Source organism: Alosa pseudoharengus, unplaced genomic scaffold (genome assembly GCF_046254945.1).
Source record: "Alosa pseudoharengus isolate Yale_2024_CS ecotype anadromous, Long Island Sound unplaced genomic scaffold, YU_APseudo_1.1 YU_APseudo_1.1_scf_20, whole genome shotgun sequence".
In the NCBI taxonomy this organism is placed as follows: Eukaryota; Metazoa; Chordata; class Actinopteri; order Clupeiformes; family Clupeidae; genus Alosa; species Alosa pseudoharengus.
In genome coordinates, this window is record NW_027468664.1 from 8985002 (window position 1) to 9010019 (window position 25018).

The 25018-nt window shown below is 43.5% G+C and overlaps 1 protein-coding gene across 1 annotated transcript in view; it reads left to right on the forward strand.

The window, feature by feature from the left end:
• The window catches only part of col7a1l (collagen type VII alpha 1-like), an 80670-nt gene that overhangs the window by 7410 nt on the left and 48242 nt on the right, over nucleotides 1–25018 (forward strand). The window contains exons 2-16 of the mRNA XM_076297510.1: nucleotides 488–765; nucleotides 4132–4312; nucleotides 6937–7096; nucleotides 13197–13290; nucleotides 14578–14751; nucleotides 15553–15719; nucleotides 17609–17738; nucleotides 17888–18004; nucleotides 18460–18615; nucleotides 19936–20052; nucleotides 20357–20509; nucleotides 21060–21179; nucleotides 22374–22532; nucleotides 23122–23235; nucleotides 23558–23707. Of these exons, the coding sequence (XP_076153625.1) occupies nucleotides 687–765; nucleotides 4132–4312; nucleotides 6937–7096; nucleotides 13197–13290; nucleotides 14578–14751; nucleotides 15553–15719; nucleotides 17609–17738; nucleotides 17888–18004; nucleotides 18460–18615; nucleotides 19936–20052; nucleotides 20357–20509; nucleotides 21060–21179; nucleotides 22374–22532; nucleotides 23122–23235; nucleotides 23558–23707 (2071 nt within the window). The 5' untranslated portion in view covers nucleotides 488–686. The remainder of the gene's footprint in view (nucleotides 1–487; nucleotides 766–4131; nucleotides 4313–6936; nucleotides 7097–13196; nucleotides 13291–14577; nucleotides 14752–15552; nucleotides 15720–17608; nucleotides 17739–17887; nucleotides 18005–18459; nucleotides 18616–19935; nucleotides 20053–20356; nucleotides 20510–21059; nucleotides 21180–22373; nucleotides 22533–23121; nucleotides 23236–23557; nucleotides 23708–25018) is intronic.

Sequence of the window (25018 nt, forward strand, 5' to 3'; positions counted from 1 at the left end):
CTTGGCAAGTTCAGATGTTTTGGGGATTTGGATGCGATGCATTTAGAAACACATTATCGCTGGGAGAAAGAGCCTTAGCAAATGCTGGAAACAGTTCCTATTCCCCATCACTGCCTGCTCTATTGAGTTTGATAAGAATGAGACAAGGAAAATCTCATCAATGAAATGGAAATGTTTTCTTCTTCTAGCTCTTATTCAGAGCAATATGATATCCTAGTTCCTGTGATATATCAGAGCCATGTTTTCTATTAGGACAAATTCACACAAGGTCACGGACAGACATTTTTCAAGCACCGCGCTCTGCATTTGAAAGATGTGCTGGCTGATAAGGAGCGAAGATAAATTGTCCACAGATACAGAGCTTGTTTTCAACGGCAAATCATCTCCAACGTGAATTACGCACAGATCAAGCTGGCCATATACATACTGCATGGTGATGTCTATCTCCTACTCTCTCTCTCTCTTTCTGTCTCTTTTTTGCTTTCAGATAAGGCCGAGGCACAGCTGAGTTCGGCGGAGTGTCAGAGAAGGGGCCCAGAGCACCGCCTGCAGGAGGAGATAAGAGGAGGAAGGAGGGAGGACGGAGGAAGAGGGGACAGCAAGAAAGCTGGACTGGGAGGAGAGGAGCCAAGAAGAGAGAGAGAGAGAGAGAGAGAGGAGAGAAAGAGGAGGCAGAGGGGAAAAGGATGGATTGCCTCCATGCGTGGATCTCGCTCTTGTCACTCTTGTCTCTCTCGACACGGACGGTCCTTGGCCAAGCCGAAGGTAGGGTGGGGGGAGGGGTGGCAGTGACAGGTGTGGGGGGTGGGGGTTGGAAGGTTGGGAGGGGGAGAGGAGAGGGGCTCCTTCACAGAGCCTCAGACAAGCAGACAGAGGATCTATCAGGTCCAGATGCGAAAGTGTCTGCACACCTGCCGATCGAGGCAAGGCCAGGGGAGAGGGGGAGTGGGGGTTGATGTCCAAGGATGGGAGGGCGTCTGAGACGCATGCAGCTGCCCGCCTGCTGTGCCCTGTTCTCCACAGGCCAGTCTGAGACCGGAGCGCCCACCTATGCAGGACATGGAGACCACTGAAAACACATTCAAAGCGAGAAATGAGTGTGTGTGTGAGCATTTATGTGTTTGTGTGTGTGTGTGTGGGGGGGGGGGGGAGGTTCTGTGTGCACTCACCTCTCCACAAGCTGATGTGAGCAGAATGGATGTAGTAGTAGTAATAGTGGTGGTGGTGGTGACGAGCGAGATTTCAAGGCCAATTACTTTTGCCCTGAAACACAGTAATTTTCCAGCCCACTTCTGTTTGCTGTGAGTGACGGACTGGGTGTGTTAGCCGTGGGGGGTCGAGGGGTCGAGTCACCTTGTGTGATTTGTGATGGCTGTGTTCTTTTCCAAGTGTCAAAACCACATCACCCAACCACGCACACACACTCTCTTTCTCTTTTTGGTGCTGCCCAGGTTTTGATGTTTATAAACAATCTCTGGCATACTGGTGCAAAAAAATAAACATATCTGAATAATAACTAAAAAGGTGTGAACAGTAACTTGCCTAATGAGGCATACACCAAAACAAACATGACTGAAAGAGACCATTTTGCCACCAGGTTCCACAGCAACCTGTTTTTGGGACTTTGGAATTTGCCTGAGTAGCATAGCTCTTCTTTTGGGCTGTTGGCCAACAGCTGGTGTAGAGTCTCAACCATCCATCCATATGTACCATATGTATGTATGTATGTATACATATCTTGGATACATAATGTATACATACACATAAGGGGGAAAAGGGAGAGAGAGAGAGAAAGAGAGAGAGAGAAGGAAACATTCATGTTATGGAGTTGAACAGACAGGTGAGATGTTGTCGTGTTGAGAGATGAGCAGTCTGTCATCGCTTGTCATGCCTTTATTTTTATGGCACTGTGTGGAATTGCAGGCGTATGTGTCAGAGCTAATCCCTTGTAAGCTGCTTCGCCTCTGAGAAGACTGTGGGCCGACAGACAATATGACAACATGACATTAGCACTAACATAGACTCCCCTACAGGGTGTCTGTCAATAAATGGTGGTTTCAGGAACACACATACACACACACAACCACAAGTGTACACTTACACACATATACCATACCACCACACACACACACACACACACACACACACACACGCATGTGTACATGTGTACACAGACATGCACACCACCAATCGTAAGCATAGAAACAGCGCAATGTCACATACTACTCAGGAATTCAGCTCATCTAATTAATTGAAGGTTAGGGATGTAGTGAAGTTGTGACCTTTTTTAAAGATGATAATTAACTTGGTGCAGTGATCTACTCACAGAGGTGACACGTTGAACTTGATAAAATGCTTAGCTGCGCCAGTAAACTCCTGCAGCGCCGAGTCTTGCACTGAAAGCAGTGATAAGACTTCACAGCTGTGACTGTAAAATCAATTGAGCTGCTGTGTGTGATTTCTGGGCAGCCATGTGAGTGCTGTTTAGCTACATGTGATGTTGAGATGTGTTTTCATGTTACACTTCGCTGTGTTCCGCTGGAACCACTGTGCGCGTCAGAAGCAGAGCTGTGCGGCGTGCGTGCGTGCCGGAAGTACGCGTGATCTGCATTAGCGGGCATATCGTCCCCTTAGAATTATAAGGTTCTATCTGACATTTTTGTCAAAATTTAGTTATTGACCTATTCGTATTCTGTGACACCTTAAGAAGATGAGGTGAGGTGTTTCTTGTAGTTGTATACATTTTTGGACATTATATCTGAAGAGGTTTGTTCCACTTATCAGTATAACTCTATGGAATTCTAAAACTTTGAAGCTCAATATCTCAGAACTACTCAGAACGTAGATAATTCTAAGGGGACGATATGGCGATCACCTGACGGGCTGGACACGGCGAGCGCCTGTCCAGCGGAGGATCTGTTTGCCTGCTCCGTGTTTTAAATGTCCAGCCCAGGGAGCACTATCCCAATATCCCCTGATTTTTCCAGCACTCTCAGCTGAGTTCTTTCCCAAAGGCACTGAGCCTCGTGCCAAGGCGTATAATGCGTCTTAAGTGTGAGGACATGTTTTAGCAAAGTCTCCATAAGGTGGCAATTTAGAGTATCAAAAGGCCTGCTCAAAATGTATGTTTTCTGTGAATGTGTGCTAAACACATTCTGTGAATGTGTGCTCTATTGAAAGAAAGAAAGAAAGAAAAAAGAAAGAAAGAGAAAGAAAGAGAAAGAAATAAAGTACCAAAGAAAGAAAGAAAGAAAGAAAGAAAGAAAGAAAGAAAGAAAGAAAGGCATGAAGAAATAAAACTGTAAAGGAGACGATAAAAAATGAATGTGGTAGATTAGGAAGGAGAAGAGGGATGGCAAGTGAAATCACCTACAGCCATGTAAACAAACCCTAGGCTTTATGGAGCGCTGTAATCCTTGTTGTTGGTGCTTTACTACAAAGCATCATGAGGCTACCACAGGAGCTTCACATACCCTTGCTCTCTTCCCCCCTTATTTATTTCTTCCTTTTTTCACCCCTTTCCTTTTTCATTTGTCTCTGTCTTTGTTTCTTTGTGTGTGTGTGTGTGTGTGTGTGAGAGAGAGAGAGAGAGAGAGAGAGGTGCGAAGTCTGGCTCAGGACCACATTGAACCGTGGCTCTTATTGGAATTCTAAGCATTAGTCATTGCTGTTGTTTTATTAGCAAAGTGGTGCACCTCCCTAAGGTGACTCTGCCTACCAGGGAGCTCTTTCACCAGGATTGTACTGCCATCAGGTGGCGGTTAACCATACCACACCCCATCACCTTGCCTCCAGGATGTCCATGAATCCTGCCATTTAGGATGAAATTCATACTGGATATACATATATATTATCTATATATATAATGCCAGTATAGCATAACTTTGCAATATGCAATTTGCAATAGAAAGAGGTCTACATTGATCTTAAGATCAGTAACTATTCTTTCAGCTGAAAATCTCCTTTCAGCAATGCTTGAAGTCCCTTTTTGAAGTTTTCGCTTAAGCTTGAGTGTTTGATATGAGAGTGTATGAGCAAGAAAATGGGAAATGGGAAATGTAGTGCCAGTGCACAAACGATTGTGACAATTCAGAGAGTAATGTTACAGCTTCCTCTGTTTTGCTTTCGCAGAGTGCCGCACAGCCATGCCTGCTGACATTGTCTTCCTCGTGGATGAGTCATGGTCGGTAGGGCCTACAAGTTTCCAGCAGGTGAAGGAGTTTATATCCTCCATTATGCGTGCCTTCCAAAACCGCATGCTGGGGGAGGAGGGTGTTCGATTTGGGGTCACCGTCTACGCTGACACCCCAAGGTAAGATCAGCTTTTGCCCCTGGAATGTGTTGGTGGGTGCAATTACAACCAAGGCATGATACTGTATTGCAGTGGAGTGAGTTTGTAAGACAGTCAGGTATTGATATTGAAGTTCTTGCTGGAGGCGTGCTTAGTAAGTCCATAAAACTATTACCATATGACCTCTGTCTATACTTGTAGAACACTCTAGTTCTACGCTGCGGCAGGACAAAATGTCTCATGTTAAACCGACTTTCTTTCCCTGAACATTTTACATTTTTAAAACCCACACAGCCATTCATTTGCATGCTCATCTCAATCTATGGAATAATGCATGTCTTTCACTGTTTAAAACTTAAAAACCTCTTGCAAGGACAGGTCATCCACCAGTGCTTTAAATAGCACTTTATGCGGTAAAAATACCTTTGAGGAATTCAGGTTTGTGTACGTTCCTGCTACTTTAACACCTCCCTAAAAACCCATATATCAGTGTCCCAAAGCGCTTTCAGACATACGTGTAAGACCGGAGGTTCTGCCGATGTTAAACGGTGGGGCCGTATACTGAACGACATAACCGGTCATATGGAAGTCCGAATTCACCCGGTGTTTATACTACCCCCGACCTAGTATTTCCTCCGGACATTATGTAAATGTGCTGTGTCTGAACGAGGCGTAGAACATGCGGTTAAAATCACACCTAGTGAGAGGGCATGTTGGTGACGTTTCTTTTGTGCGTCCATGTGGTTAAATCTGACTTAAATGCCAGTGTTATGATGGAGTGGCATAGTGCTGTCCAGAAAATCTCCGACATGGAAAGATGCAGACATCACGGAGCTACTGTCCATGAGGGCATACAACATTTTGATAAAACACATGAAGGGAATGGCACATTGTAGCCTACAACTGCATGGCAAGGCCAAACGAATTCAAAAGACTGAATCATCATAAGCAGAAGGCGCTGAAAAGGCAGTAGCCTACAGCGACGTTGTTGACGGACGACAATAACAGGAGTATTTAATAAATTGTTAGCCAACACGGTTTTCTGTTCATTGATAACCTTAGGCAGAATTAGGCTACAGAAAAGAATACAGGATTTTTTTTCTCTCCCGGCAGTAAAGACAGTAGATTCGTGTTTAAAATTAAATGAAAACTAAAGGTAGGCTATAGGCTAATTATGCATATGACCATCCAGAGGAGGCTGGTGATCTGTCAAGAATGATGAAGATCGTAAGATACAGATGGTTTTATTGTTGCTGTCATTATTACCACAAATACGAATTGACAACGAAACCATGGCGATCGTGGGTTATATCTTGCCTGCTTATTAGGCCATGCACAGCCCTGTCAGAACTCCGTGTAGCATGCATACTGCAGTTTTCATAAACCATCACCAACTAGTTCGCACTTTGGATATATCGTTGGATTGTGAAAAGCCCAATTTCGAATAACTACAGTACAACAGATGAGGTAGGATGCATCTTTTGCAATTACAATTTCGTGTTGGTGAGACCTGTAGACATGTCATCTCGAGTTCCACGACAGCTTAGCTAGTGCCACCGAAATATGACACTGAAATCCTTTCACTATTGGAGTCGCTCAGATAGAAACAGCTGTAACGTGGTTAGGACACTTTTGCTGTGGAGTGGAGACGCCATAAGTTAGGTGTGGTTTTGACAATCAGAAAAGCAATATACTGAAATAGTTTAATGATGTAAAGTCAAGTGCTGGTCTGGTGTGTGTGCACGCAGTTTTTATTGATGAGTCGGAGTGGCAAGGGCATTATAAAACTTCTCGCTCTTAGGCCTACTCATACATCGCGTTGAAATGGCGTAGCTGTCTAAATTCAAATCATATCATGCTAGAGGAGAAATCGTTGGACATCCATTATTTTGTTATTCAGCACCCATGGTCAAAAATATGTCCCAGCGCGCCTGCATGGGGATAGTATGCTTTTGGAAAAAAATAAATCATGAAAAAACTTCACTGTTATGTAGTATTTTGTTTGTTGCTTAAAAACGTTGTATGATGGCCTTGAAGTCTTGAGTTAGCCTACTGAATTGGCTGGTAGCCTACCATAAAGTGTGTGCATGCTCTCTCTCTCCAACGCAAACCAGATTCTGGCACATAACGTTGAAAACAGATAAATGTGTTTACTCGAAGCACACATACAAATACTGTATGTGCGCACTTACGTGACTATCCTACTTCAAGTATTAGCCTACGCACAATATATTTCTCTTTAGCCTATAATGCATAGGCTACACTTTGTAAAAAGCAGCTGTGACAGGCAGCGGCCGCATATATTTTGCGTCATATATCTCGCATCTTGTGAACTCTAAGCCCCCACCCCTCACTCGACAACCACACGGAGATTCTGTAATGTGCGTGTATGTCGTTCACACATACGTCCGTATAAGGTCAGTATTAGGTCCGCAGGTTAGCATCATATCTGAATCATCCGAAGGGTAGGACCTCCGTTTGACAAACCTCCGCATGTACTCCGGAGGTTATATCTGAAAGCGCTTCCAGAGAGCTGGACTGGATCCAGACTGGATGAGGGTCAGATTAGTGTTGTAGAGAACAGCTCTGAGGGGAGCTCCAGCAAGCCAGCCAGGGGTTGACAAGCTGTCCCTGACCCTCCCCAGGATGCGCATCGCTCTGACGGACTACTCTACGCTGGACGAGGTGCTGAGGGCCGTGGAGGAGATGCCCTATGAGGGAGGTGGCAGCCGCACGGGGGAGGCCTTGGAGTTCCTCGCCGAGTCCGTCTTTGGGCCCTCCATAGCCAGGGACAACACCGCTAAGGTAAAGCTTCCAGTTTCACTTATAGCCTATCATGCCAGCAGAGCAGAACTTGGTGTCCTAGATCTGTTGGATTAGCCTGGGAATACACATACCAACCAGTGTTTCCTCTATGTTGATTTGGTAGTGGCGGCCCGCCACGGTTTAATTTTCTTCCCCCACGGTATCAGAAATGGGGCAGACGCACAATAGTCGCAGTTGCCTTTTAAATGATCCTGCCGACATTATGCACCCCCGTTGGCGGCTGCTAACATTGCAATTTAACAACAAGCAGAACTATTCAGAGGTTTGGGGCTGTCCAGTTTAACTCCACATAGTGTATTGATGTGCTTATTGTCCAAACGTTTGCTTTCTTCTGAGTCACTATTAAACACCTCCACCAAAAACGTCACCGCGGTGGGTCCGTTTTAATAAGACAACGTTCAACTTGTCAGTTCTGACAGCTCACGTCCTGATATCAAACATCTGGAAACATTAAAACGATAAGTGAGTCACTAATATAATACAAATTGGAAATAGTCTATAGATGTAGTAATAGATGTAATGATGTTGAAGTAAATAGTTCTGTTGTATGACACGGAAAAGTTTATTTTTTAATGATTTGGGCTACACAGACGCACAAAGGCCGCACGACCTAAACGTTTGTTACCCTTGTTGCTAAATGTGAAAATAAATTAGCAAAAAGAAGTGCAACCATTTTTTTAATTTTCTAACGAATTAGGCTACAGAATGCTTAGCCTAGGCCAGGGGTCGGCAAACTGCAGGCCCGCGGGCCGGATCCGGCCCGCCGAGCATTTTCATCCGGCCCGCCGAGCATTTCATTTGGTTATCAGGCTGCTCGCTATTTTTTTCCTGCGATAGAGACGACGTTGGTGCAAACTGCTTTTCATTCTCCTTAGAGAACGTTTGCAATGTCAAAACATCATGTTAAATAGAGATAACATCATGTTAAACTAAGTTAACTCTTAGTTATCTCCTTTGCAGCAGATCTAACGTGAACATTATGAGATCCATTTAATTGGGAACGCGTCTGCACTCACGAGAGGGAGAGAGAGCCGCAGGTTCCAGCTGGCTTGCCATTGTTGATAATTGATATCTCTTGGCCTTGAGCCAAAAAGTTTGCCCACCCCTGATCTAACAGCATGTATGCTACTCAGCATCAATGGACCACCTCTTTCTGAATTCCCCTATAACCGAGCCTTGGAGTTATTTTTCCAAAAGAAAAAATAAATGTGCACAGCAAGGCTTCTTTGAATTTTGGTTTCCCCACGAAGAATTTATTGTAAAATTCATTTTGCAGACCTGTTGTAGATTCTCCAAAAATACAGTTCAATCACAAAAATAATGCCTCATTGAATAGAGTGTGTGAATAGAGGTTAATAAATATAATTGTTTGTGTTGCAGCGAAGTGTCAGTTGTCAGTTACGTGGTGCTGGGACGGGGGGAGTGTTCGGACGGGCCTGCCCCCACTGCTTAAAAAAATCCTAGAGGAAACACTGCCAACTTTAGGCAAATTTGGGATTTGCTCTGCTGGTCCATCTGGCCAAGAGGCCATTGACGTCCATTTCCAATGTCCCTAAAACACGGGCATGCAAATATGATCGCTAATCCGGTATGGACGTGTATTTCTTTGGAATTGAGTTAACAACTGCATTTAAACCTTAGTTTTTAAATTTACAACATTGCTACACTTTTGAAACAATTTGGTAAGAGTTTAATGTACCAATTTAAGTTTAATTTCACTGCTAGTTACGCCCCTGATAGAAATCATAAGTCAATGAACCTTTTCCAGACCCACTCCCAACTGTAGGCTACAATCAGAATCTGGGTGTTACCAGGCTACTGTTGGGTTGCTTGCTGGTGGCTATAGCCTATAGCAGCGGTTCCCAAACTGTCCCCCCCGCGTACCACCGCCTACATTCCGACTCGGCTCGCGTACCGCCACGTGCATTTGGTCAGTTAAAAAGTTATGAAAAGTAGCCTGCATAGTAGCCTAACTACATCCACATACAATATCTTATAATAGGCCTACAACAACTCCTGACAAGGATGTATTCGTTTGGACAACATTAGGCTATACAGCCTAGAAAGGCTAAACTTAGGCTACCTTTAGTTTGTTAAATGTAAAGCCTAGCTTAATGTTACTGTGGCAGATTTTTTTTGAAGATGTCATGTGTTGCCAAGCAGCAGCCGAGAGATATATGTAGTAAAGTTCATGAAGAGTTCATGTGCAGCCAGGTGGCCAGGCAGAAGCTGGGGGAGGATGTCATGCACGTGCGCGAACGTGACACAGGCCTACTGGGGATTATTTAATAATTTTTGTGGCAGCTCAGTGAGCTCATCTACCTATATGATTTATTGAATATACATGATTGGATGAAAAAGGGTCTGCCGATTTCATAGGGGGCAGACACTGGGCCAGGGTTGGCCAAAAGTAAAAAGGAGGTGTTTTTGACCACATACAAAAACTTTCCCCCAAGAGGAAAATCCTCAGAACGTGCGCACTTTCTCCCCAAGGCCTGGGTCATGGAGTCTCCGCTGCAGAGGACATCCATCTTTCGCAACTCCTGCCTGGCGACACTTAAAGGACAATTCCGGCGCAAAATGAACCTAGGGGTTAATAACACATGTGTACCGAGTTCGACCGTTCGCTGGGATTTGTTTTCATGCTAGTCGAATGTGACCAGTTTTATTGCAAACCGCTTATTAGCGTTAGCCTTCGGGGCACACGTACAGTAGAAAGAAATCACTATTTCTATACCACTAACAAGGCTCAAAATAGCACCACACTTACACAGTAGCATAATGAGGGTCTCTACATGTAAACCGAAGCATTGAGAACTTTGTAAGTGTACAGGCAGTTTATTAAAAAGAAACACATTACCGTTCACGTCTGGTTCACATATACAGGCAGGCGATGTGAACTAAAATCAAACGTAATTTGCTCAATATAGGCCTATAAGAAATAATAGCTCCGATGTAACATAACTTGTATAGCCTAGTGTACTTACTTAGTGGATCCATCTGGTCCCTCTGGTATGGATCACCGCCGCCTGTGTGTGGTATTGACTACAGGTAGCTTCTAGCTCTCTCTCTCATAGCCCTTTCACGGAGCTCCCGCAGCTCTTCGTTGGTATTCCGACTCGAAAAGATAAGGACGTCCAATAATAAGGGTTCATCCTCGATGTCTTCAAATTCGTTCAAATAACCTGCCATCTCTTATGTGTCCTGTTGCGTTCAGTGCTTCTCTTTTGCACAGTCCTTCTGCAACAACGTTTCACCCGAGATTAACTTCACATCCCAGCTCTGTTTAACCAAGGCGCCTGCCTGTATGTGAACCAGACGTCAACGGTAATGTGTTTCTTTTTAATAAACTGCCTGTACACTTACAAAGTTCTCAATGCTTCGGTTTACATGTAGAGACCCTCATTATGCTACTGTGTAAGTGTGGGGCTATTTTGAGCCTTGTTAGTGGTATAGAAATAGCGATTCCTTTCTCTGTACGTGTGCCCCGAAGGCTAACGCTAATAAGCGGTTTGCAATAAAACTGGTCACATTCGACTAGCATGAAAACAAATCCCAGCGAACGGTCGAACTCGGTACACATGTGTTATTAACCCCTAGGTTCATTTTGCGCCGGAATTGTCCTTTAATAGTCTCTGCATTTTTCAGAGCTGTACCCAGAAGGACTTGTGAATAAAAGGCCACAAGCGGCCACTTCTCATCTCAGACCGTTCTCCGCTGATTTTTGTTCAGAGTGCTAAATTAGAGTTAAAAGTTAGTGATTTTTTCCACGACATTACCTTTCTTGCCCATCTGAAATAACTCCTAGCTTTGCTCCTTCCCTCCTTTCTGTTTTTGTTGTTTTCAAAAACCTGTTATATCCGCGAAACTTTCCCCCCACGGACCACGGACCATCCAACGCATTCAAAAGTAACGCATTCTATTAGCTATTCCAGGCGTCATAATAAGCTGCCTTTTTTTGATGAACACAGAGTTTATAAATGATATCCTTTAATTTAATGTTTCCATATCATTATGACCTGATTCGAAATTATGTATTTATTCATGGATTAATTACAAAAGATTTAAAATTTTCATTTGACACCTGTCCGCCATAGCCCTTTTCATCTCGCGTACCCCCTAGAAGTAACCGTGGTAAAGTTGGTTTTATATTGGACGTTGGGTATTCGACACATTCGAAAAATCTATTTAGCACTGACTACGAGGGTCGAGTTTGTGTCAAACCAACTTTAATGTGTTTAAACAAGGCCTGCCTATATTACACAAAGCTTCTTTTGTCCAAAAACCCATGTTTTGATTTTATGAATTTTTTATGCTGATAAAAGATTTCAATCTATTATGCGGCTTCACCTTTTGACTTACCCATACTAAAACACATCTCCTGAACTCGCCTTACTGCCCTTTCTAGTACACAAAGCTTCTTTTTCCCTAAAACCTACTCTTTGATTTTATACAATTTTTAATCTTAAATGTTTCAAATCTATTATGCGGCTTGCCCTTTTGACCTACCCATGTCAAAACACATCTGGTGAACTCGGATTACTGCTCTATATAGTACACAAAGCTTCTTTTTCCCAGAAACTCACTCTTTGATTTTATATAAATTTTTTACTATTCAAAAATGCTATACATTTATTATGCAGCTTGACCTTTTGACCTACCCATGTCAAAACACATCTGTTGCACTCAGCTAACTGCCCTACATAGTACACAAAGCTTCTTTTTTTCAAAAACGCACTCTTTGATTTTAGATTATTTTTTTACTATTCAAAAATGCTATAAATCTATTATGTGCCTTCACCTTTTGACCTACCCATGTCAAAACACATCTGCTGCACTCATCTAACTGCCCTACATAGTACACAAAGCTTCTTTTTTCCAAAAACTCCCTCTTTGATTTTATATAGATTTTTTTTACTGTATTTTTTTTTATACATCTATTATGTGCCATCCCCTTTTGACCCACCCATCTCAAAACACATCTGCTGCACTCATATAACTGCCCTACATAGTACACAAAGCTTCTTTTTTCCAAAAACTCCTTCTTTGATTTTATATACATTTTTTTACAGTAAAAAAAATTATATAAAATCAAAGAGGGAGTTTCTGGAAAAAAGAAGCATTGTGCACTATATAGAGCCGTAATCTGAGTTCACCAGATGTGTTTTGACATGGGTAGGTCAAAAGGGCAAGCCGCATAATAGATTTGAAACATTTAAGATTAAAAATTGTATAAAATCAAAGAGTAGGTTTTAGGGAAAAAGAAGCTTTGTGTACTAGAAAGGGCAGTAAGGCAAGTTCAGGAGATGTTTTATGGGTAAGTCAAAAGGTGAAGCCGCATAATAGATTGAAATCTTTTATCAGCATAAAAAATTCATAAAATCAAAACATGGGTTTTTGGACAAAAGAAGCTTTGTGTAATATAGGCAGGCCTTGTTTAAACACATTAAAGTTGGTTTGACACAAACTCGACCCTCGTAGTCAGTGCTAAATAGATTTTTCGAATGTGTCGAATATCCAACGTCCAATATAAAACCAACTGTACCACGGTCTAGAAGTAGCTCGCGTACCACCGGGGTACGCGTACCAGTTTGGGAATCCCTGGCCTATAGTCCTGCTTCTTCTGTCAGTGTAATCCAAGTTCATCATGAATTCATGCATCCGAGGCTGTGGAAATTCATTCCCCACATCTAACAGCATTTACCAAATTCATCTGTAAATGGCCTTTTCACTCAGCATTCATGAATCTGACTAAATAGAAAGCATCTGATGGAAGAAATGCTGGATACAGGGCTGGTGTGAATGCAAATGAAGCTAACGCGATTTATTGTGTCTGAATTCTGGACGAACCACAAATAAATGTTTCATCACTGTCCGCATACATTACCATCAGTTTGTGCGTGACGAGACTGGGGTTGGGTGGTGGCTAAATTATGAATAATACTTTGTGTTAAAATGTCGTCACTTCTGACCCAAGCAAACGTCGTCACTTCTGTTATGACCCATGCAAACGTAAACTGACTTTTTAATCGACATCATAGGCCTACATCAACTAGTTTCTTTAACTTACATTTTTCAGATCACTATTCTCATAACCAACGGCCGATCAGATGATACCATTGACGGGCCAGCGAAGACAGTGAGAGACAGTGGCATCTCACTCTTTGCCGTGGGTAAGTCCATCACTTATTTTCCCCTATTAGACATTCTTTTTATTAGATCAATTGAAGAGTATACAATAATACAGTACAAAAGCATTGTTGCAACTATGCCAGGGGGATGTACATTACACAAAAATAATAATAAAATAAAATAATAATGACATCATAAAAACACATTGTTCAGCACAAAAAGTGTTTGTGTTTTGACAGCCTCCATCACTTTTATCATCATGCCACATTAGCAGTATCATGTGTATGTAAGCTATGTAGGTTATGCTAATATGTGCTAGTATGTGCACTTTCTTGCTCTAGTCTACCGATCACCATGTGCCTCAAGCATCTCTCTCTCTCTCTTGGTCTCAGCGAGACACCCCAAGCGCTGAAATAATTACAGCTCATTAGCCGGCGGCGGACTAATTGCAGTAATTTTTCATCAGGATCCCTCTCAACACCGCCTCCCACCGGTCTAACCCCCCCACCCCCTCGTCCTGCCCTCTCTGACACAAAGTTATGACTGTCCAATCAATCTTCTCCCAAGAGGGCCAAATAAATCACACCAAGCTCAACTCCTCCCTGTGTGTGTGTGTGTGTGTGTGTGTGTCCGCCTAGTCATACGCATCAGGCTACACCAAGCCATATACATCTCCATGCACACACAAGTGTGTGTGAAGTCATCCTTCACTGTCCCATGACACAGCACAGAACAGGAGATGCTGTGTTAGATATGTAGCTCATCTGTTTTTTTTCTCGGTCTTCTCTCTTCTTGGGAGCAGTGTAGGAACTCCATTAGTCAGTCACGCTCTGACACGTTACAATTAGTCCAGCGATTTAATGGTGCAGAACTCGTGGATTTACAATCGACTGAGATCATTTTTCCCTGTTCCCGACAAATGAGCGGAGATATTTTGGACCGCGTGCTCGAGAATACTTATGAGCCAATTATGTAGTACATCCAGTGTGAATGATAAGGCTACTGTGTTCGCTTGTTTTATGCGGGTGTGCTCAAAGTTTATTATGAACATGAAAACTTTCATCCAAGTTTATGAAAACTTTTCAAACAATGGGGTGTGCCAAATGCCCTAGCTGGGACATTCTGTGAGAGCAAGTGAGTGTTTGGTCTAATACAGGGGTCAGGAGGTCAGCGTGTCCATTCTGCTGGTCTGCAAAGGCAGCACTAATGGTCCCTGACCATGCATTACATAATGTAGGCTCATTGTGGGGTCACTGTTCGTTTAACCAGGGGTGATTCTGAGGTCACGCTTTTGGTCCCTGTGATCTTGAGTGGGTTTGTGTTGTCAGGGGTGAGGAACGCAGATGTGCTGGAGCTGAGGCGTGTGGTGACGGAGCCCTACGAGGAGCACCTGCTGATGAGTGCCGACTTCGCCTACCTGGAGGACCTCCTGCTTCGGCTCTCGCGCAGAGTATGCTTCACCGCCTCCGAGCCTCCACGACCCATCACCAAGACACAACCAGGTCAGGCACGCACGCACGCACGCACGCACGCACACACACACACACACACTTTCTCACACACACACACACACACACACATGCACACACACACACACACACACACACACACACACACTTCTGCATTGCCACAAACAGAACCAAACCCTTATACTCTACTGATGTGTTTAGCATAAGGCACTAATCTGTACCTCTTAATGGGAAATTTAAGTTAAATGATGAACAAGTTAAACGAGGAGCAAGACACTGTGATATTAAAAACTCTGCTATTCACTCTTCACCGCCCTGTCAAAAAGAGCAGCTATTCATAGACCTGAAATATGCAATTTGAATATCCGAGTCAAACCAATATATCTGATTTCCATAAAAGAAATTCCCAGCTGTTTACCCTCAGATGTTTGATATTTGACTATAAATCCTGAGCTATGACCTGTTCACAGGCACTTTATGAGGTTTGCATAGTGCAGTGGGGTGATAAGATTAAATATGCAGGCTCATTAAAAATTAGTTTATTTTTGATATCTGAAATAAAGCCTGACCTCTTTAAATATTCATACTACTGTCCTATTTTCATATTTTCTGAACATGTAATTTAGTAATGTCCTTTCATTAACCTCCTATTATCACCCTCATTCCTCTTTTATCTCCCTTTCACTCTATCTGTCTCTTCCCCTTCTTCTGTCACTCCATTTCTGTCCCTCTCATTAATGTCCTACTTATCACTCTCTCTCGTTCCTCCCCCCTCCTTTCTCTCGCTCTCTCTCTCCTCATTCCGTGTCTCCCTTCCTGTTTGGCTGCGTGTAGTGGTGGATGAGGTGATCGTGGGGCCGAGGGACCTGCAGGTGAGCGAGCTGGCCTACAGCTCCCTGAGGCTGACCTGGAGCCCGGCCTCTGGAGACGTGACGGGCTACAGGCTGCTGGTCATTCCACGCTCTCCAAAGGGACACCTGCTCTCGGCTCAGCAGACTCAGGTGAGCGGAGGCAGAGGGCTTACGCTGCACAAGAGACCCGACAACAGATGGTGACAGAAGAGAGAGGGACAGAGAGAACAAGAGAGAGAATGAGAGAGAGAGAGAGAAAGAACAAAACAGGCTTGTGCAAAATTCCAGAATTGAATTGAAACTGGCTCTTAAATTCCAATTCAATTCTTGAATTTCACTTACATTTCAATTGAGGTAGCAAGCAGGAAGCAGAATTGCAATTCGAATTGTGCACAACCCTGGAACAAAACAACAAAAGAGAGAGAGGAGCCGCTGTTACTGTAACACCACTGACCTTGCTGAGAGGGTCAGAATTGATGGACAAATGCCTACGTCCGCAGGAAGGATCATGCACTATTAAAGGAATTATCCGGAGTAAAATGCACTTTAGATCGATTTACGGATGATTGGGGGTGCATACGTTGAGTTGACATCAAAATCATGTCATTCGGATGTGTTTTGAGAAAGTTCGATTGTACCGTTTTCAGTCACAACTCGTAGCCTGGAAGTGAGTGGGGCATTTCAATTGCGCCGCTACAAAACGTTATTTTTATACCTCTTCTACAGTTCCAAACAACATAACACTTATGTGGTAGTGAGTACAGGGTCCCTAAAGCCAAACCGAAGTATCCCTAGGTCTTTATGTGGTCGAATAGAGAGTCCAGAATGAATTTCATCTAGCCAGTACCTTTCCGGAAATGTTGCCATCTTTGCTGCCTCTTCAGGGGAAAGTCCGTAGGAGTCTTATTGCTGAGTGTGTTGTAACCGTGTTGTAACCGTCGTCGCCGTTTAAAAAAAAAAAAAAACATAGTCCAGTCCACACAACTTCATTTCAATTTCGAAAGAAATACTGGACTATGTTTTTTTTTTTTTTTTTTTTAAACGGCGACGAAATTGTGAATTTCCAGAGCGTGTTAAAACACACTCAGCAATAAGACTCCTACGGACTTTCCCCTGAAGATGGCGGCAAAGATGGCGGCAAAGATGGCAACATTTCCGGAAAGGTACTGGCTTGATGAAATTCATTCTGGACTCTCTATTCGACCACATAAAGACCTCGGGATACTTCGGTTTGGCTTAAGGGACCATCCACTCACTACCACGTAAGTGTTATGTTGTTTGGAACTGTAGAAGAGGTATAAAAATAGCGTTTTGTAGCGGCGCAATTGAAATGCCCCGCTCACTTCCAGGCTACGAGTTGTGACTGAAAACGGTACAATCGAACTTTCTCAAAACACATCCGAATGACATGATTTTGATGTCAACTCAACGTATGCACCCCAAAATCATCCGTAAATCGATCTAAAGTGCATTTTACTCCGGATAATTCCTTTAATTAAATTGCTTAAATATATCAAGGCATCGACTTCAGTCTTAGATGTTTAGACTGAAGTTCTGTCATGTCACATACAGAACTATTAGCAGTTGTAACATTTCAGAAAAGATCACTCGTATGAGGTCAGTGCCATAGCTCTTTTCTCTCTAGTGGTCAGTGAGGACCATGAGCAGCAGATACTCAGGCTGTTTTACTGTATGCCACTCAGAGTGTGTGTGCTGTGTGCCGTTAATGGACTGCAGTGTGATGTTTGCATTGGGAATTAAAATTGGCCAGCTGTTTCAGGATACTTTATCATAGTATAGATCAGTAGTATTTGTGGACAATGCTGTAGTATGAATTATACAATATTAGTGCAAGCAGAGTAATGCAGGGAAGCAGAAAAGATGTCCTAAAGATGTCTAAAGATGTTTTAGCAAGAGGGAGTGCTAATGCAGTGGCATGAGCATCCTAGCTGTGAGGAGGGTTTGTATTGGTCACTTCATGACTCTCCTTTCTCCCCCTGTGTTTTGGTCTGTCCTGCTCTGTCCTGCTTTCGCTGCAGGTTGACCTGAAGGCAGATGAAAGTACTGCTCAGGTGGTGGGCCTGACCCCAAAGACAGAGTACTCACTCACTGTGTATGCCATCTACCCAGGACGTGTCGGGGACTCAGCCAGCATCATCACAGAGACGAGTGTGTAACTCCTGTCTAACACACACACACACACACACACACACACATATGCATGTGCATACTATGTTTGCTTTAACACACATTACATGTAATACACACATTACACAAAGTAGCGTGTTGTTCATACGACTGTTCCCTGTGTTCCTCAGCTCTGGTCCCTCAGGTGGCTAACTTCCGTGTGATCGAGGAAGGCCTCTTCTCCTTGCGCCTGTCCTGGACACCTTCTTTAGCCAAAATCGATTCCTACAAGATCTTCATCCCTCGACGTGAGCAGCTCTTTTGAGACGGATTTGGCACCAGTGTGTTTTCATGCTCGGCTTGTGCACATCAGGAATTCAGTTCAGGCTAGGTGTCTAGATAACACCCAATTCTAATTCCTAACGCGGGTTTAAAAATGTGATTGGCTAGCACCATTGATTTGCTTGAAGCAGCTAATATATTCTCCAGATATCATTTGCATTGGAAATCAGGAGAATAATGCAGATATTATTACATTACATTACATTTGGCTGACGCATTTTGGCCAATATTATACAGAGTAATGAGACTATAAGACTGTAAGACTGATTGTTGCCTCCACCATATTGAAATGGGCAACTTTTGATGAATTTGTTGTTTTTGAGTAGAGTAGAGAAGTGAGGAACAGCTCTAAAATCAAAATTGTGCAATAAGAAGCTCCAATGTTATGGTGGTGATGTGTGTGCTTTGATTCTGTCCTCAGCGGACCGTCCAGGACTGGTGTACGAGCAGACAGTGCGTGGCGACGTCTCCTCCCACGTGATTGACAGTCTGGAGGAGGATAAGAAGTACACCGTCAGCATTTATGCAGTCTACCCCGAGGGCCGGAGTGAGCCGGTGTCTGTTGTGGGCAGAACATGTACGAGAGGCTCCCTCCCTCCCTCACTCACTCATTTCTTGGTGTTTTAAGCCCCCAACATTGTCTTATATATATATATATATAAGTATATATACTCTTTTGATCCCGTGAGGGAAATTTGGTCTCTGCATTTATCCCAATCCGTGAATTAGTGAAACACACACAGTGTACACAGTTAAAACACCATCGAGCCGCTCACTCACTCAATCCCTACCTTTTATCTCCCCTGGGCGTTTTCTATTTTCACACTCTTTTTCCTCTCTACTCCTCTTCTGCTTTATGCAGTCCCAAAACCATGCTCTCTCTCCTTTTCACTTCTCCTCTTTGTGTCTCTTCTGTTCACAAAATTGTTAATGTCCTCTCTTCTTATAGTGAGGCTTGTAAGACACATTTTCATGCAGTTTGCTTTTCATGAGTTGTACCACAGGGGGGCAGCATTCACTTTCTGACACTGAATCTATTGGCTGCAGTAGCATGCATCCTTGATGTGATCAATATATTGGTGTTATACTTATGAAATGTTGCAACTTTTAGTCAGTGCAATTGATCATCATTCTTTGAGATGATTAGGTATTGAATTTATTATTGTTGATATATTATTGGTCGTAGGCTATGAGTAGTAGTAGTTGCAGTGCCCGCCCCTCATTCATAGTATTTCAGTTTGCTTTCATTACAAGCACTGCGCCTGCACCGTCCTCTGTCTGCCATAGAGTGGTGGTATAGCGCTAATAAATCCATATCTGCAGTCTCTATATATCTTACTTCAAAGCAGCTTACATACATGCTATTTACCTTTGTGCATAAAATGATCATATTTGCTTATCAATAAGTGATAATCAGGTAAACTTTTTAATGTTGCTTGAAACTTCATGAACTTGTTGAACTACTACCGAAGTGAATTGTGCTCACTGCTATTAGATTTAGCTCTTGAGGATGTGGCCAGAGTTTGGTGTGAAACTGTGTGTTGTAGTGAAGCTGATTCCACAGAGTTTGGTGTGAAATTGTGTGTTGTAGTGAAGCTGATTCCACTGAGTTTGGTGTGAAACTGTGTGTTGTAGTGAAGCTGATTCCACTGAGTTTGGTGTGAAACTGTGTGTTGTAGTGAAGCTGATTCCACAGAGTTTGGTGTGAAACTGTGTTGTAGTGAAGCTGATTCCACAGAGTTTGGTGTGAAACTGTGTGTTGTAGTGAAGCTGATTCCACTGAGTTTGGTGTGAAACTGTGTGTTGTAGTGAAGCTGATTCCACTGAGTTTGGTGTGAAACTGTGTGTTGTAGTGAAGCTGATTCCACTGAGTTTGGTGTGAAACTGTGTGTTGTAGTGAAGCTGATTCCGGTTGGGAAGCTCCTGGTGGAGAACGCCACCACAGACACAGTGCAGGCGCGCTGGACCTCTGTCAGGGGCGCCACGGGATACAGAATCACCTGGGCCTCCACAGGTAAACAACTCCACTGCCTCGTCTCTCAGCAAACACCACTAAAACAAAGCAACACAAAACAGCAAGAACAACAACAACAACAACAACGGAAAGATCGTTGAGACATTAGCGTCATAGTCATGAAGTTCTACTAATTGTATTTAAAAGAAAAATCAAACGCTAGTTAGCAGTATTGTTTAGACCATTATTGGCTTTTGTTCACTGAAAAAGTAAACCTAAACTCTTCCACCAATTAAAGAATGCCATTATGTTTGTCTTCAATGTTTTATTACACATGTGTGTGTGTGTGTTTTTTTTTTTCTAGCGGCGGATGGACACATTGAGAACGTGAACTTAGGGGACTCTTACAACTACTACATGATCCAAGGCCTCCACACAGGCACCCAGTACATCATCACCATCAACCCCATCTTTGGGGACATTGAGGGGCCCGTCACTACCACTCGGGCAAAAACACGTGAGTGTGTTTAAACAACAGAGATCCCCTTCACTCTCACTGTTGGTTTCTGTCCATCACCCAGCCAATTCGTGGTGCTCATTATAGAGTTACTGTGTCCATGCTGCCGTAGTCTGTTGTCCTTATTGTTATGTTATGTCAGATTACATTATAGATCAGTGCTGCAGTGGATTGTGGCTTTGTGATGTGTTGTGTAAGCATTTCAGTTACTTTGATGTTTGCTTATACACTATTTCATTCCATTCGTTGTGTCTGTTGTTATTTTATTGGAGCGATCTTCATGTACTTTTCATATGTAGGTTGTTGCACTTCGATTCTTGTCTTTTATGACTGCAGTATAAAGTATTTGAACAACTATGCAACAATCATTTGTGTCTTGTTGTTGTGTTCTCTCTCTCTCTCTCTCTCTCTCTCTCTCTCTCTCTCTCTCTCCCTCTCTCTCTCTATATCTCTCTCTCTCTCTCTCTCTATCTCTTTCTCTCTCTCTCTCTCTCTCTCTCTCTATCCCTCTCTCTCTCTCTCTCTCTCTCTCTCTCTCTCTATCCCTCAGTGGATTACAGTGCAGTCCAGTCTCTCAAAGCTCTGAGCGTCAGCACCAGCAGTGCGCTTACCTCCTGGAACGCCGTTCCCGGGGCCACTGGCTACCGGCTGGCCTGGGGTCCTACGCCAGGTGACCCCCCCCTGCCTCCTCCCCTCTCTCCCACCCCCATCCCCCCTCAGCGTTTGCCCCCCTCTCTCTGTGCTTCATTCCCTCTCCATGGTCCTGCCGTTGTGGTGTTACTGGTCTTTCATCACCAGGCTGCTTTTTATTCTGCTGCAGTCTGCCTGTACTTTACTTTTCCTGATGACGTGTGTGTGTGTGTGTGTGTGTGACGTTGTTTGTGCAGTGAAGTGAAGGTGCCTCTTCACACTCGTTGTGACTCATCCTTTCAGGAGCAGCACTGGATTTTTGTTGGGGTGTGTGTGTGTGAGAGAGAGAGAGAAAGTGTGTGTGTGTGTGTGTGTGTGTGTGTGTGTGTGTGTGTGTGTGTGTGTGTGTGTGTGTGTGTATGTATGTGTATGCGTGTTTCTGTTTGTTTGTTTGTTTGCAGGTGTATGTATGTACAGTATATGTGTGTGCGTGTGTTTTTTGTGTTTGTTTGTTTGTGTGCTGGTGTGTGTGTGTGTGTCTGTGTGCGTGTGTGTGTGTGTATGTTTTTGTGTTTGTTTGTTTGTGTGCTGGTGTGTGTGTGTGTGTGTGTGCGTGTGTGTGTGTGTGTGTGTGTGTGTGTGGGTGTTTGTGTGTGTGACAGCGGTAGGCGAATGGCTGTTTGATGTCACCATATCCCATCCAAAAGATTGAAGGGTGATGCCTTTTGAAAGAGATTGTTGCAGCCAAGCTCAAGCAACCCCCAACTTTAATGACTGAAGGAGGGGATGCGCTATTGGGCCCAGTTTCCCTTTAATGACAGCCGAGGCTTGTGGGTAAATCCGTGTGGAGAGGTGGGAGGGGGACTTGATAGATCCAAGCTAGTCCAGATAGTTTAAAGTTAGCATCATCCTTCCCCAGCACACTGGCGTTGAGAGGGGTGTAGGAGGATTGATCAGGGCGAGATGAAAGGAGGGGAGAGATTCTGACTTCACCCACGAGCACCATGTTACGTCTTCATGCAGGTTAATTATATTTGTGTTTGTTTTTTTTTGGTGGTGCTTCATGTTAGACGTCTGAAAGTAACCCAACAAATAACGCAAAACCAACAAATGCAATTGCACACTCGTGTGTTGTATATGAATTATTCTAAAGCTGTGTGGTGTGTGTGTGTGTGTGTGTGTGTGTGTGTGTGTGTGTGTGTGTGTGTGTGTGTGTGTGTGTGTGTGTGTGTAGAGTTTGTGGGTCGTGACCGTCCCCGACAGGTGGCTCTGAACGGCAACACTACGGAGTACCTGCTGAAGAATCTGGTGTATGACACGGAGTACGTGCTCTCTCTCTACGTGCTGTTTGGGTCCGTGGTGGGACCTGGAATCACCGCCACCTTCCGCACCTGTAAGTGACACATGAACACAACAACAACAACAACAAAATAAAAAAATAAAAATAGAATACACATGGTAATGTCAACAGCAATAGATGAATATAAAATTCATACACTCATGTAAACACACTCATTCACACACACAGACACACACACACACACACGCACACACACACACACACACACACACACACACACACACACACACACATACACATACGTGCACTTAAACGTTAAGACTTGGTGTTAATATAAATGCATACACAAAAAACTTTATGCAGGCACATGTCACTCAATGTTGATTATACAATGTATTAATTATACAATCGTAACATTGAACTGTGATCAAAGAGATCAGTGTCACGTTTATCGTCATCTCCCAAAGGCTGATCCCAACGGGCAGCTCCGTTTTCACCCCTCCATAAGATCTCACGTGTTCACACGAGAGATGGAGTAGGAAGCTCTACGTTTGATCACATTTCTCTTTAATGTCCTGGATATCACATGTGGCCTTTCTGTCGTTCTCTGTCCCATTTTCTCTCTCTCTCTCTCTCTCTCTGTCTCTCTCTCTCTCCCAATTCCATTGTTCCTCTTTTCTAGCGCCTCTTGGCTACGTGTCCAACTTCAAGGTCACCTCCTACACCAGCACCTCCATAGATGTGGAGTGGAGTGCCATCGTTGGAGCCACTGAGTACAAACTCACCTGGAGCCCAGGTCAGTGGGATAGCACTGGTGCAGGGTCAGTGTCACTCATCTCAGGGGTGGACTGTGGAACCCTGGGGCACCGATTTCCACTCTGGCCATTTTGACTTCTGTAACAGGAAGTTCACAGTAAATTGACATCTACTCACTGACATACCTGTGGTTTCTATTTCTTTTATTATGTTAAACACTACAGGATTTAGACAGCAAAAGTTCTCAAATTTTTTTCTATACTTCTTTTCCTATACTGATGTTTTCTATACCGTGACCAGCTTCTTCTGGTCACTGCTATGTACACATGCAACCCAGACACGGTGTCTGTCTCACTCCGTAGATGGTGCAGCAACTCAGAGCCACTACTTGGACCGCAGTGCGCTGGCACACCGCATTGATGGACTCATCCCACAGACCGTGTACACTGTTAGCATCGCTGCCATTTACGGCAACACAGAGGGGCCAGAAATGTCTGTCTCGCAACACACAGGTAATCTGATGTCTTATGAGAGTAGAATATGTCTTAGGGAGAGTAGCCATTACATTACATGGTCATACTTATAGGAAATAATTGAACCATAAGAAATATTCTCCTTTGTGTTTAAGCATTCTGATTCTAGAAGCACTGTTGATCATATTAATCATGCTGATGAATTGGGAGCATTGAGTGAGGGGACCACTGCATGTGTGGACCTAGCAGCTGGTCAGTGTGTGTGCAGGCTGCAGGACTGGCTACTCTATGTAGCTGATTACAGGTCAGCGTAGGGTGCACACGATCAGAGAGAGTGTGAGAGTAGGTTAATACTTCAAGTTAAAGTGAACTAGGGGTGTAAAGGTATACATATTTGTACTGAACCGTTTAGGTACAGGATGTTAGGTTCAATGCAGATGTGTACCAGACCATGTTTCAGATTCGAGTTCCCACACATATATAAATATTAAGTGATGGATATGTCAGTTTAGTTAATTGACGTCAAAACATTGTTATACTAGCAGTACTTACAGGTTTACTATACCGTCATTTAACCAAAACCATCACTTCAACACAAAGGTATGTACCGAATGAACCGTTGAACCCCCTAAAGTGAATATAGCAAATCATCATACACAGTGGTCACTGAGTGGTCAAGATTAAAGACAATGACAACAGTATAAAACCAAACAGTGCAAATGTGAAGAAGAAAAAATCTTACGGCTACTGACTAATCGCTTTAAAAACTCACATACAGTAGCAAACTGATTCATTGAAAACAGTGGAAGATAAGGTCATTTTTTTTAAAGCAGGTTAGAGTTAGGACAGATCCCCATGTTGAGCTGGTCCTAGCAGTGGGCAGCATAATGGCTAAATGCTATTTTAACCTGTTTGGTTATACTCTGGGCACCAGAGTTAAATTTATGTTGGTTGAATGGGTACAGGTACTGTAGCTGCTGGTTTGTACTTGATAAGATGTTCTTGAAATATCTCTTGAAACTAGTTGACACGGGGTGTTTAAAGTGAAGTGATAGGCTTTCTGATTTTGCAATATGTACTATTGGGAACCCCTCATTAAGAAACCAGAACAGGCCAAGATTTGATCAACTTATTATGCCTTGCCAGAGGCAAGCAGGCAGTGATTTCTCGAAGCAACCCCCGTTGTTCCCACGGATACGTTCCGTGTCATCAGTTGATTGGCACTGTCTGTGGTTCTTGGCCTTCTTGCTGCGGGCAGTCTCTGTCCAGACTGTAACCTGGTGTGGTGGCTGGACCAGCACTGCGGTCCTGACTTGGGGCAGCTCTCCTTTTCTCTCCTGAAGCCCTTAT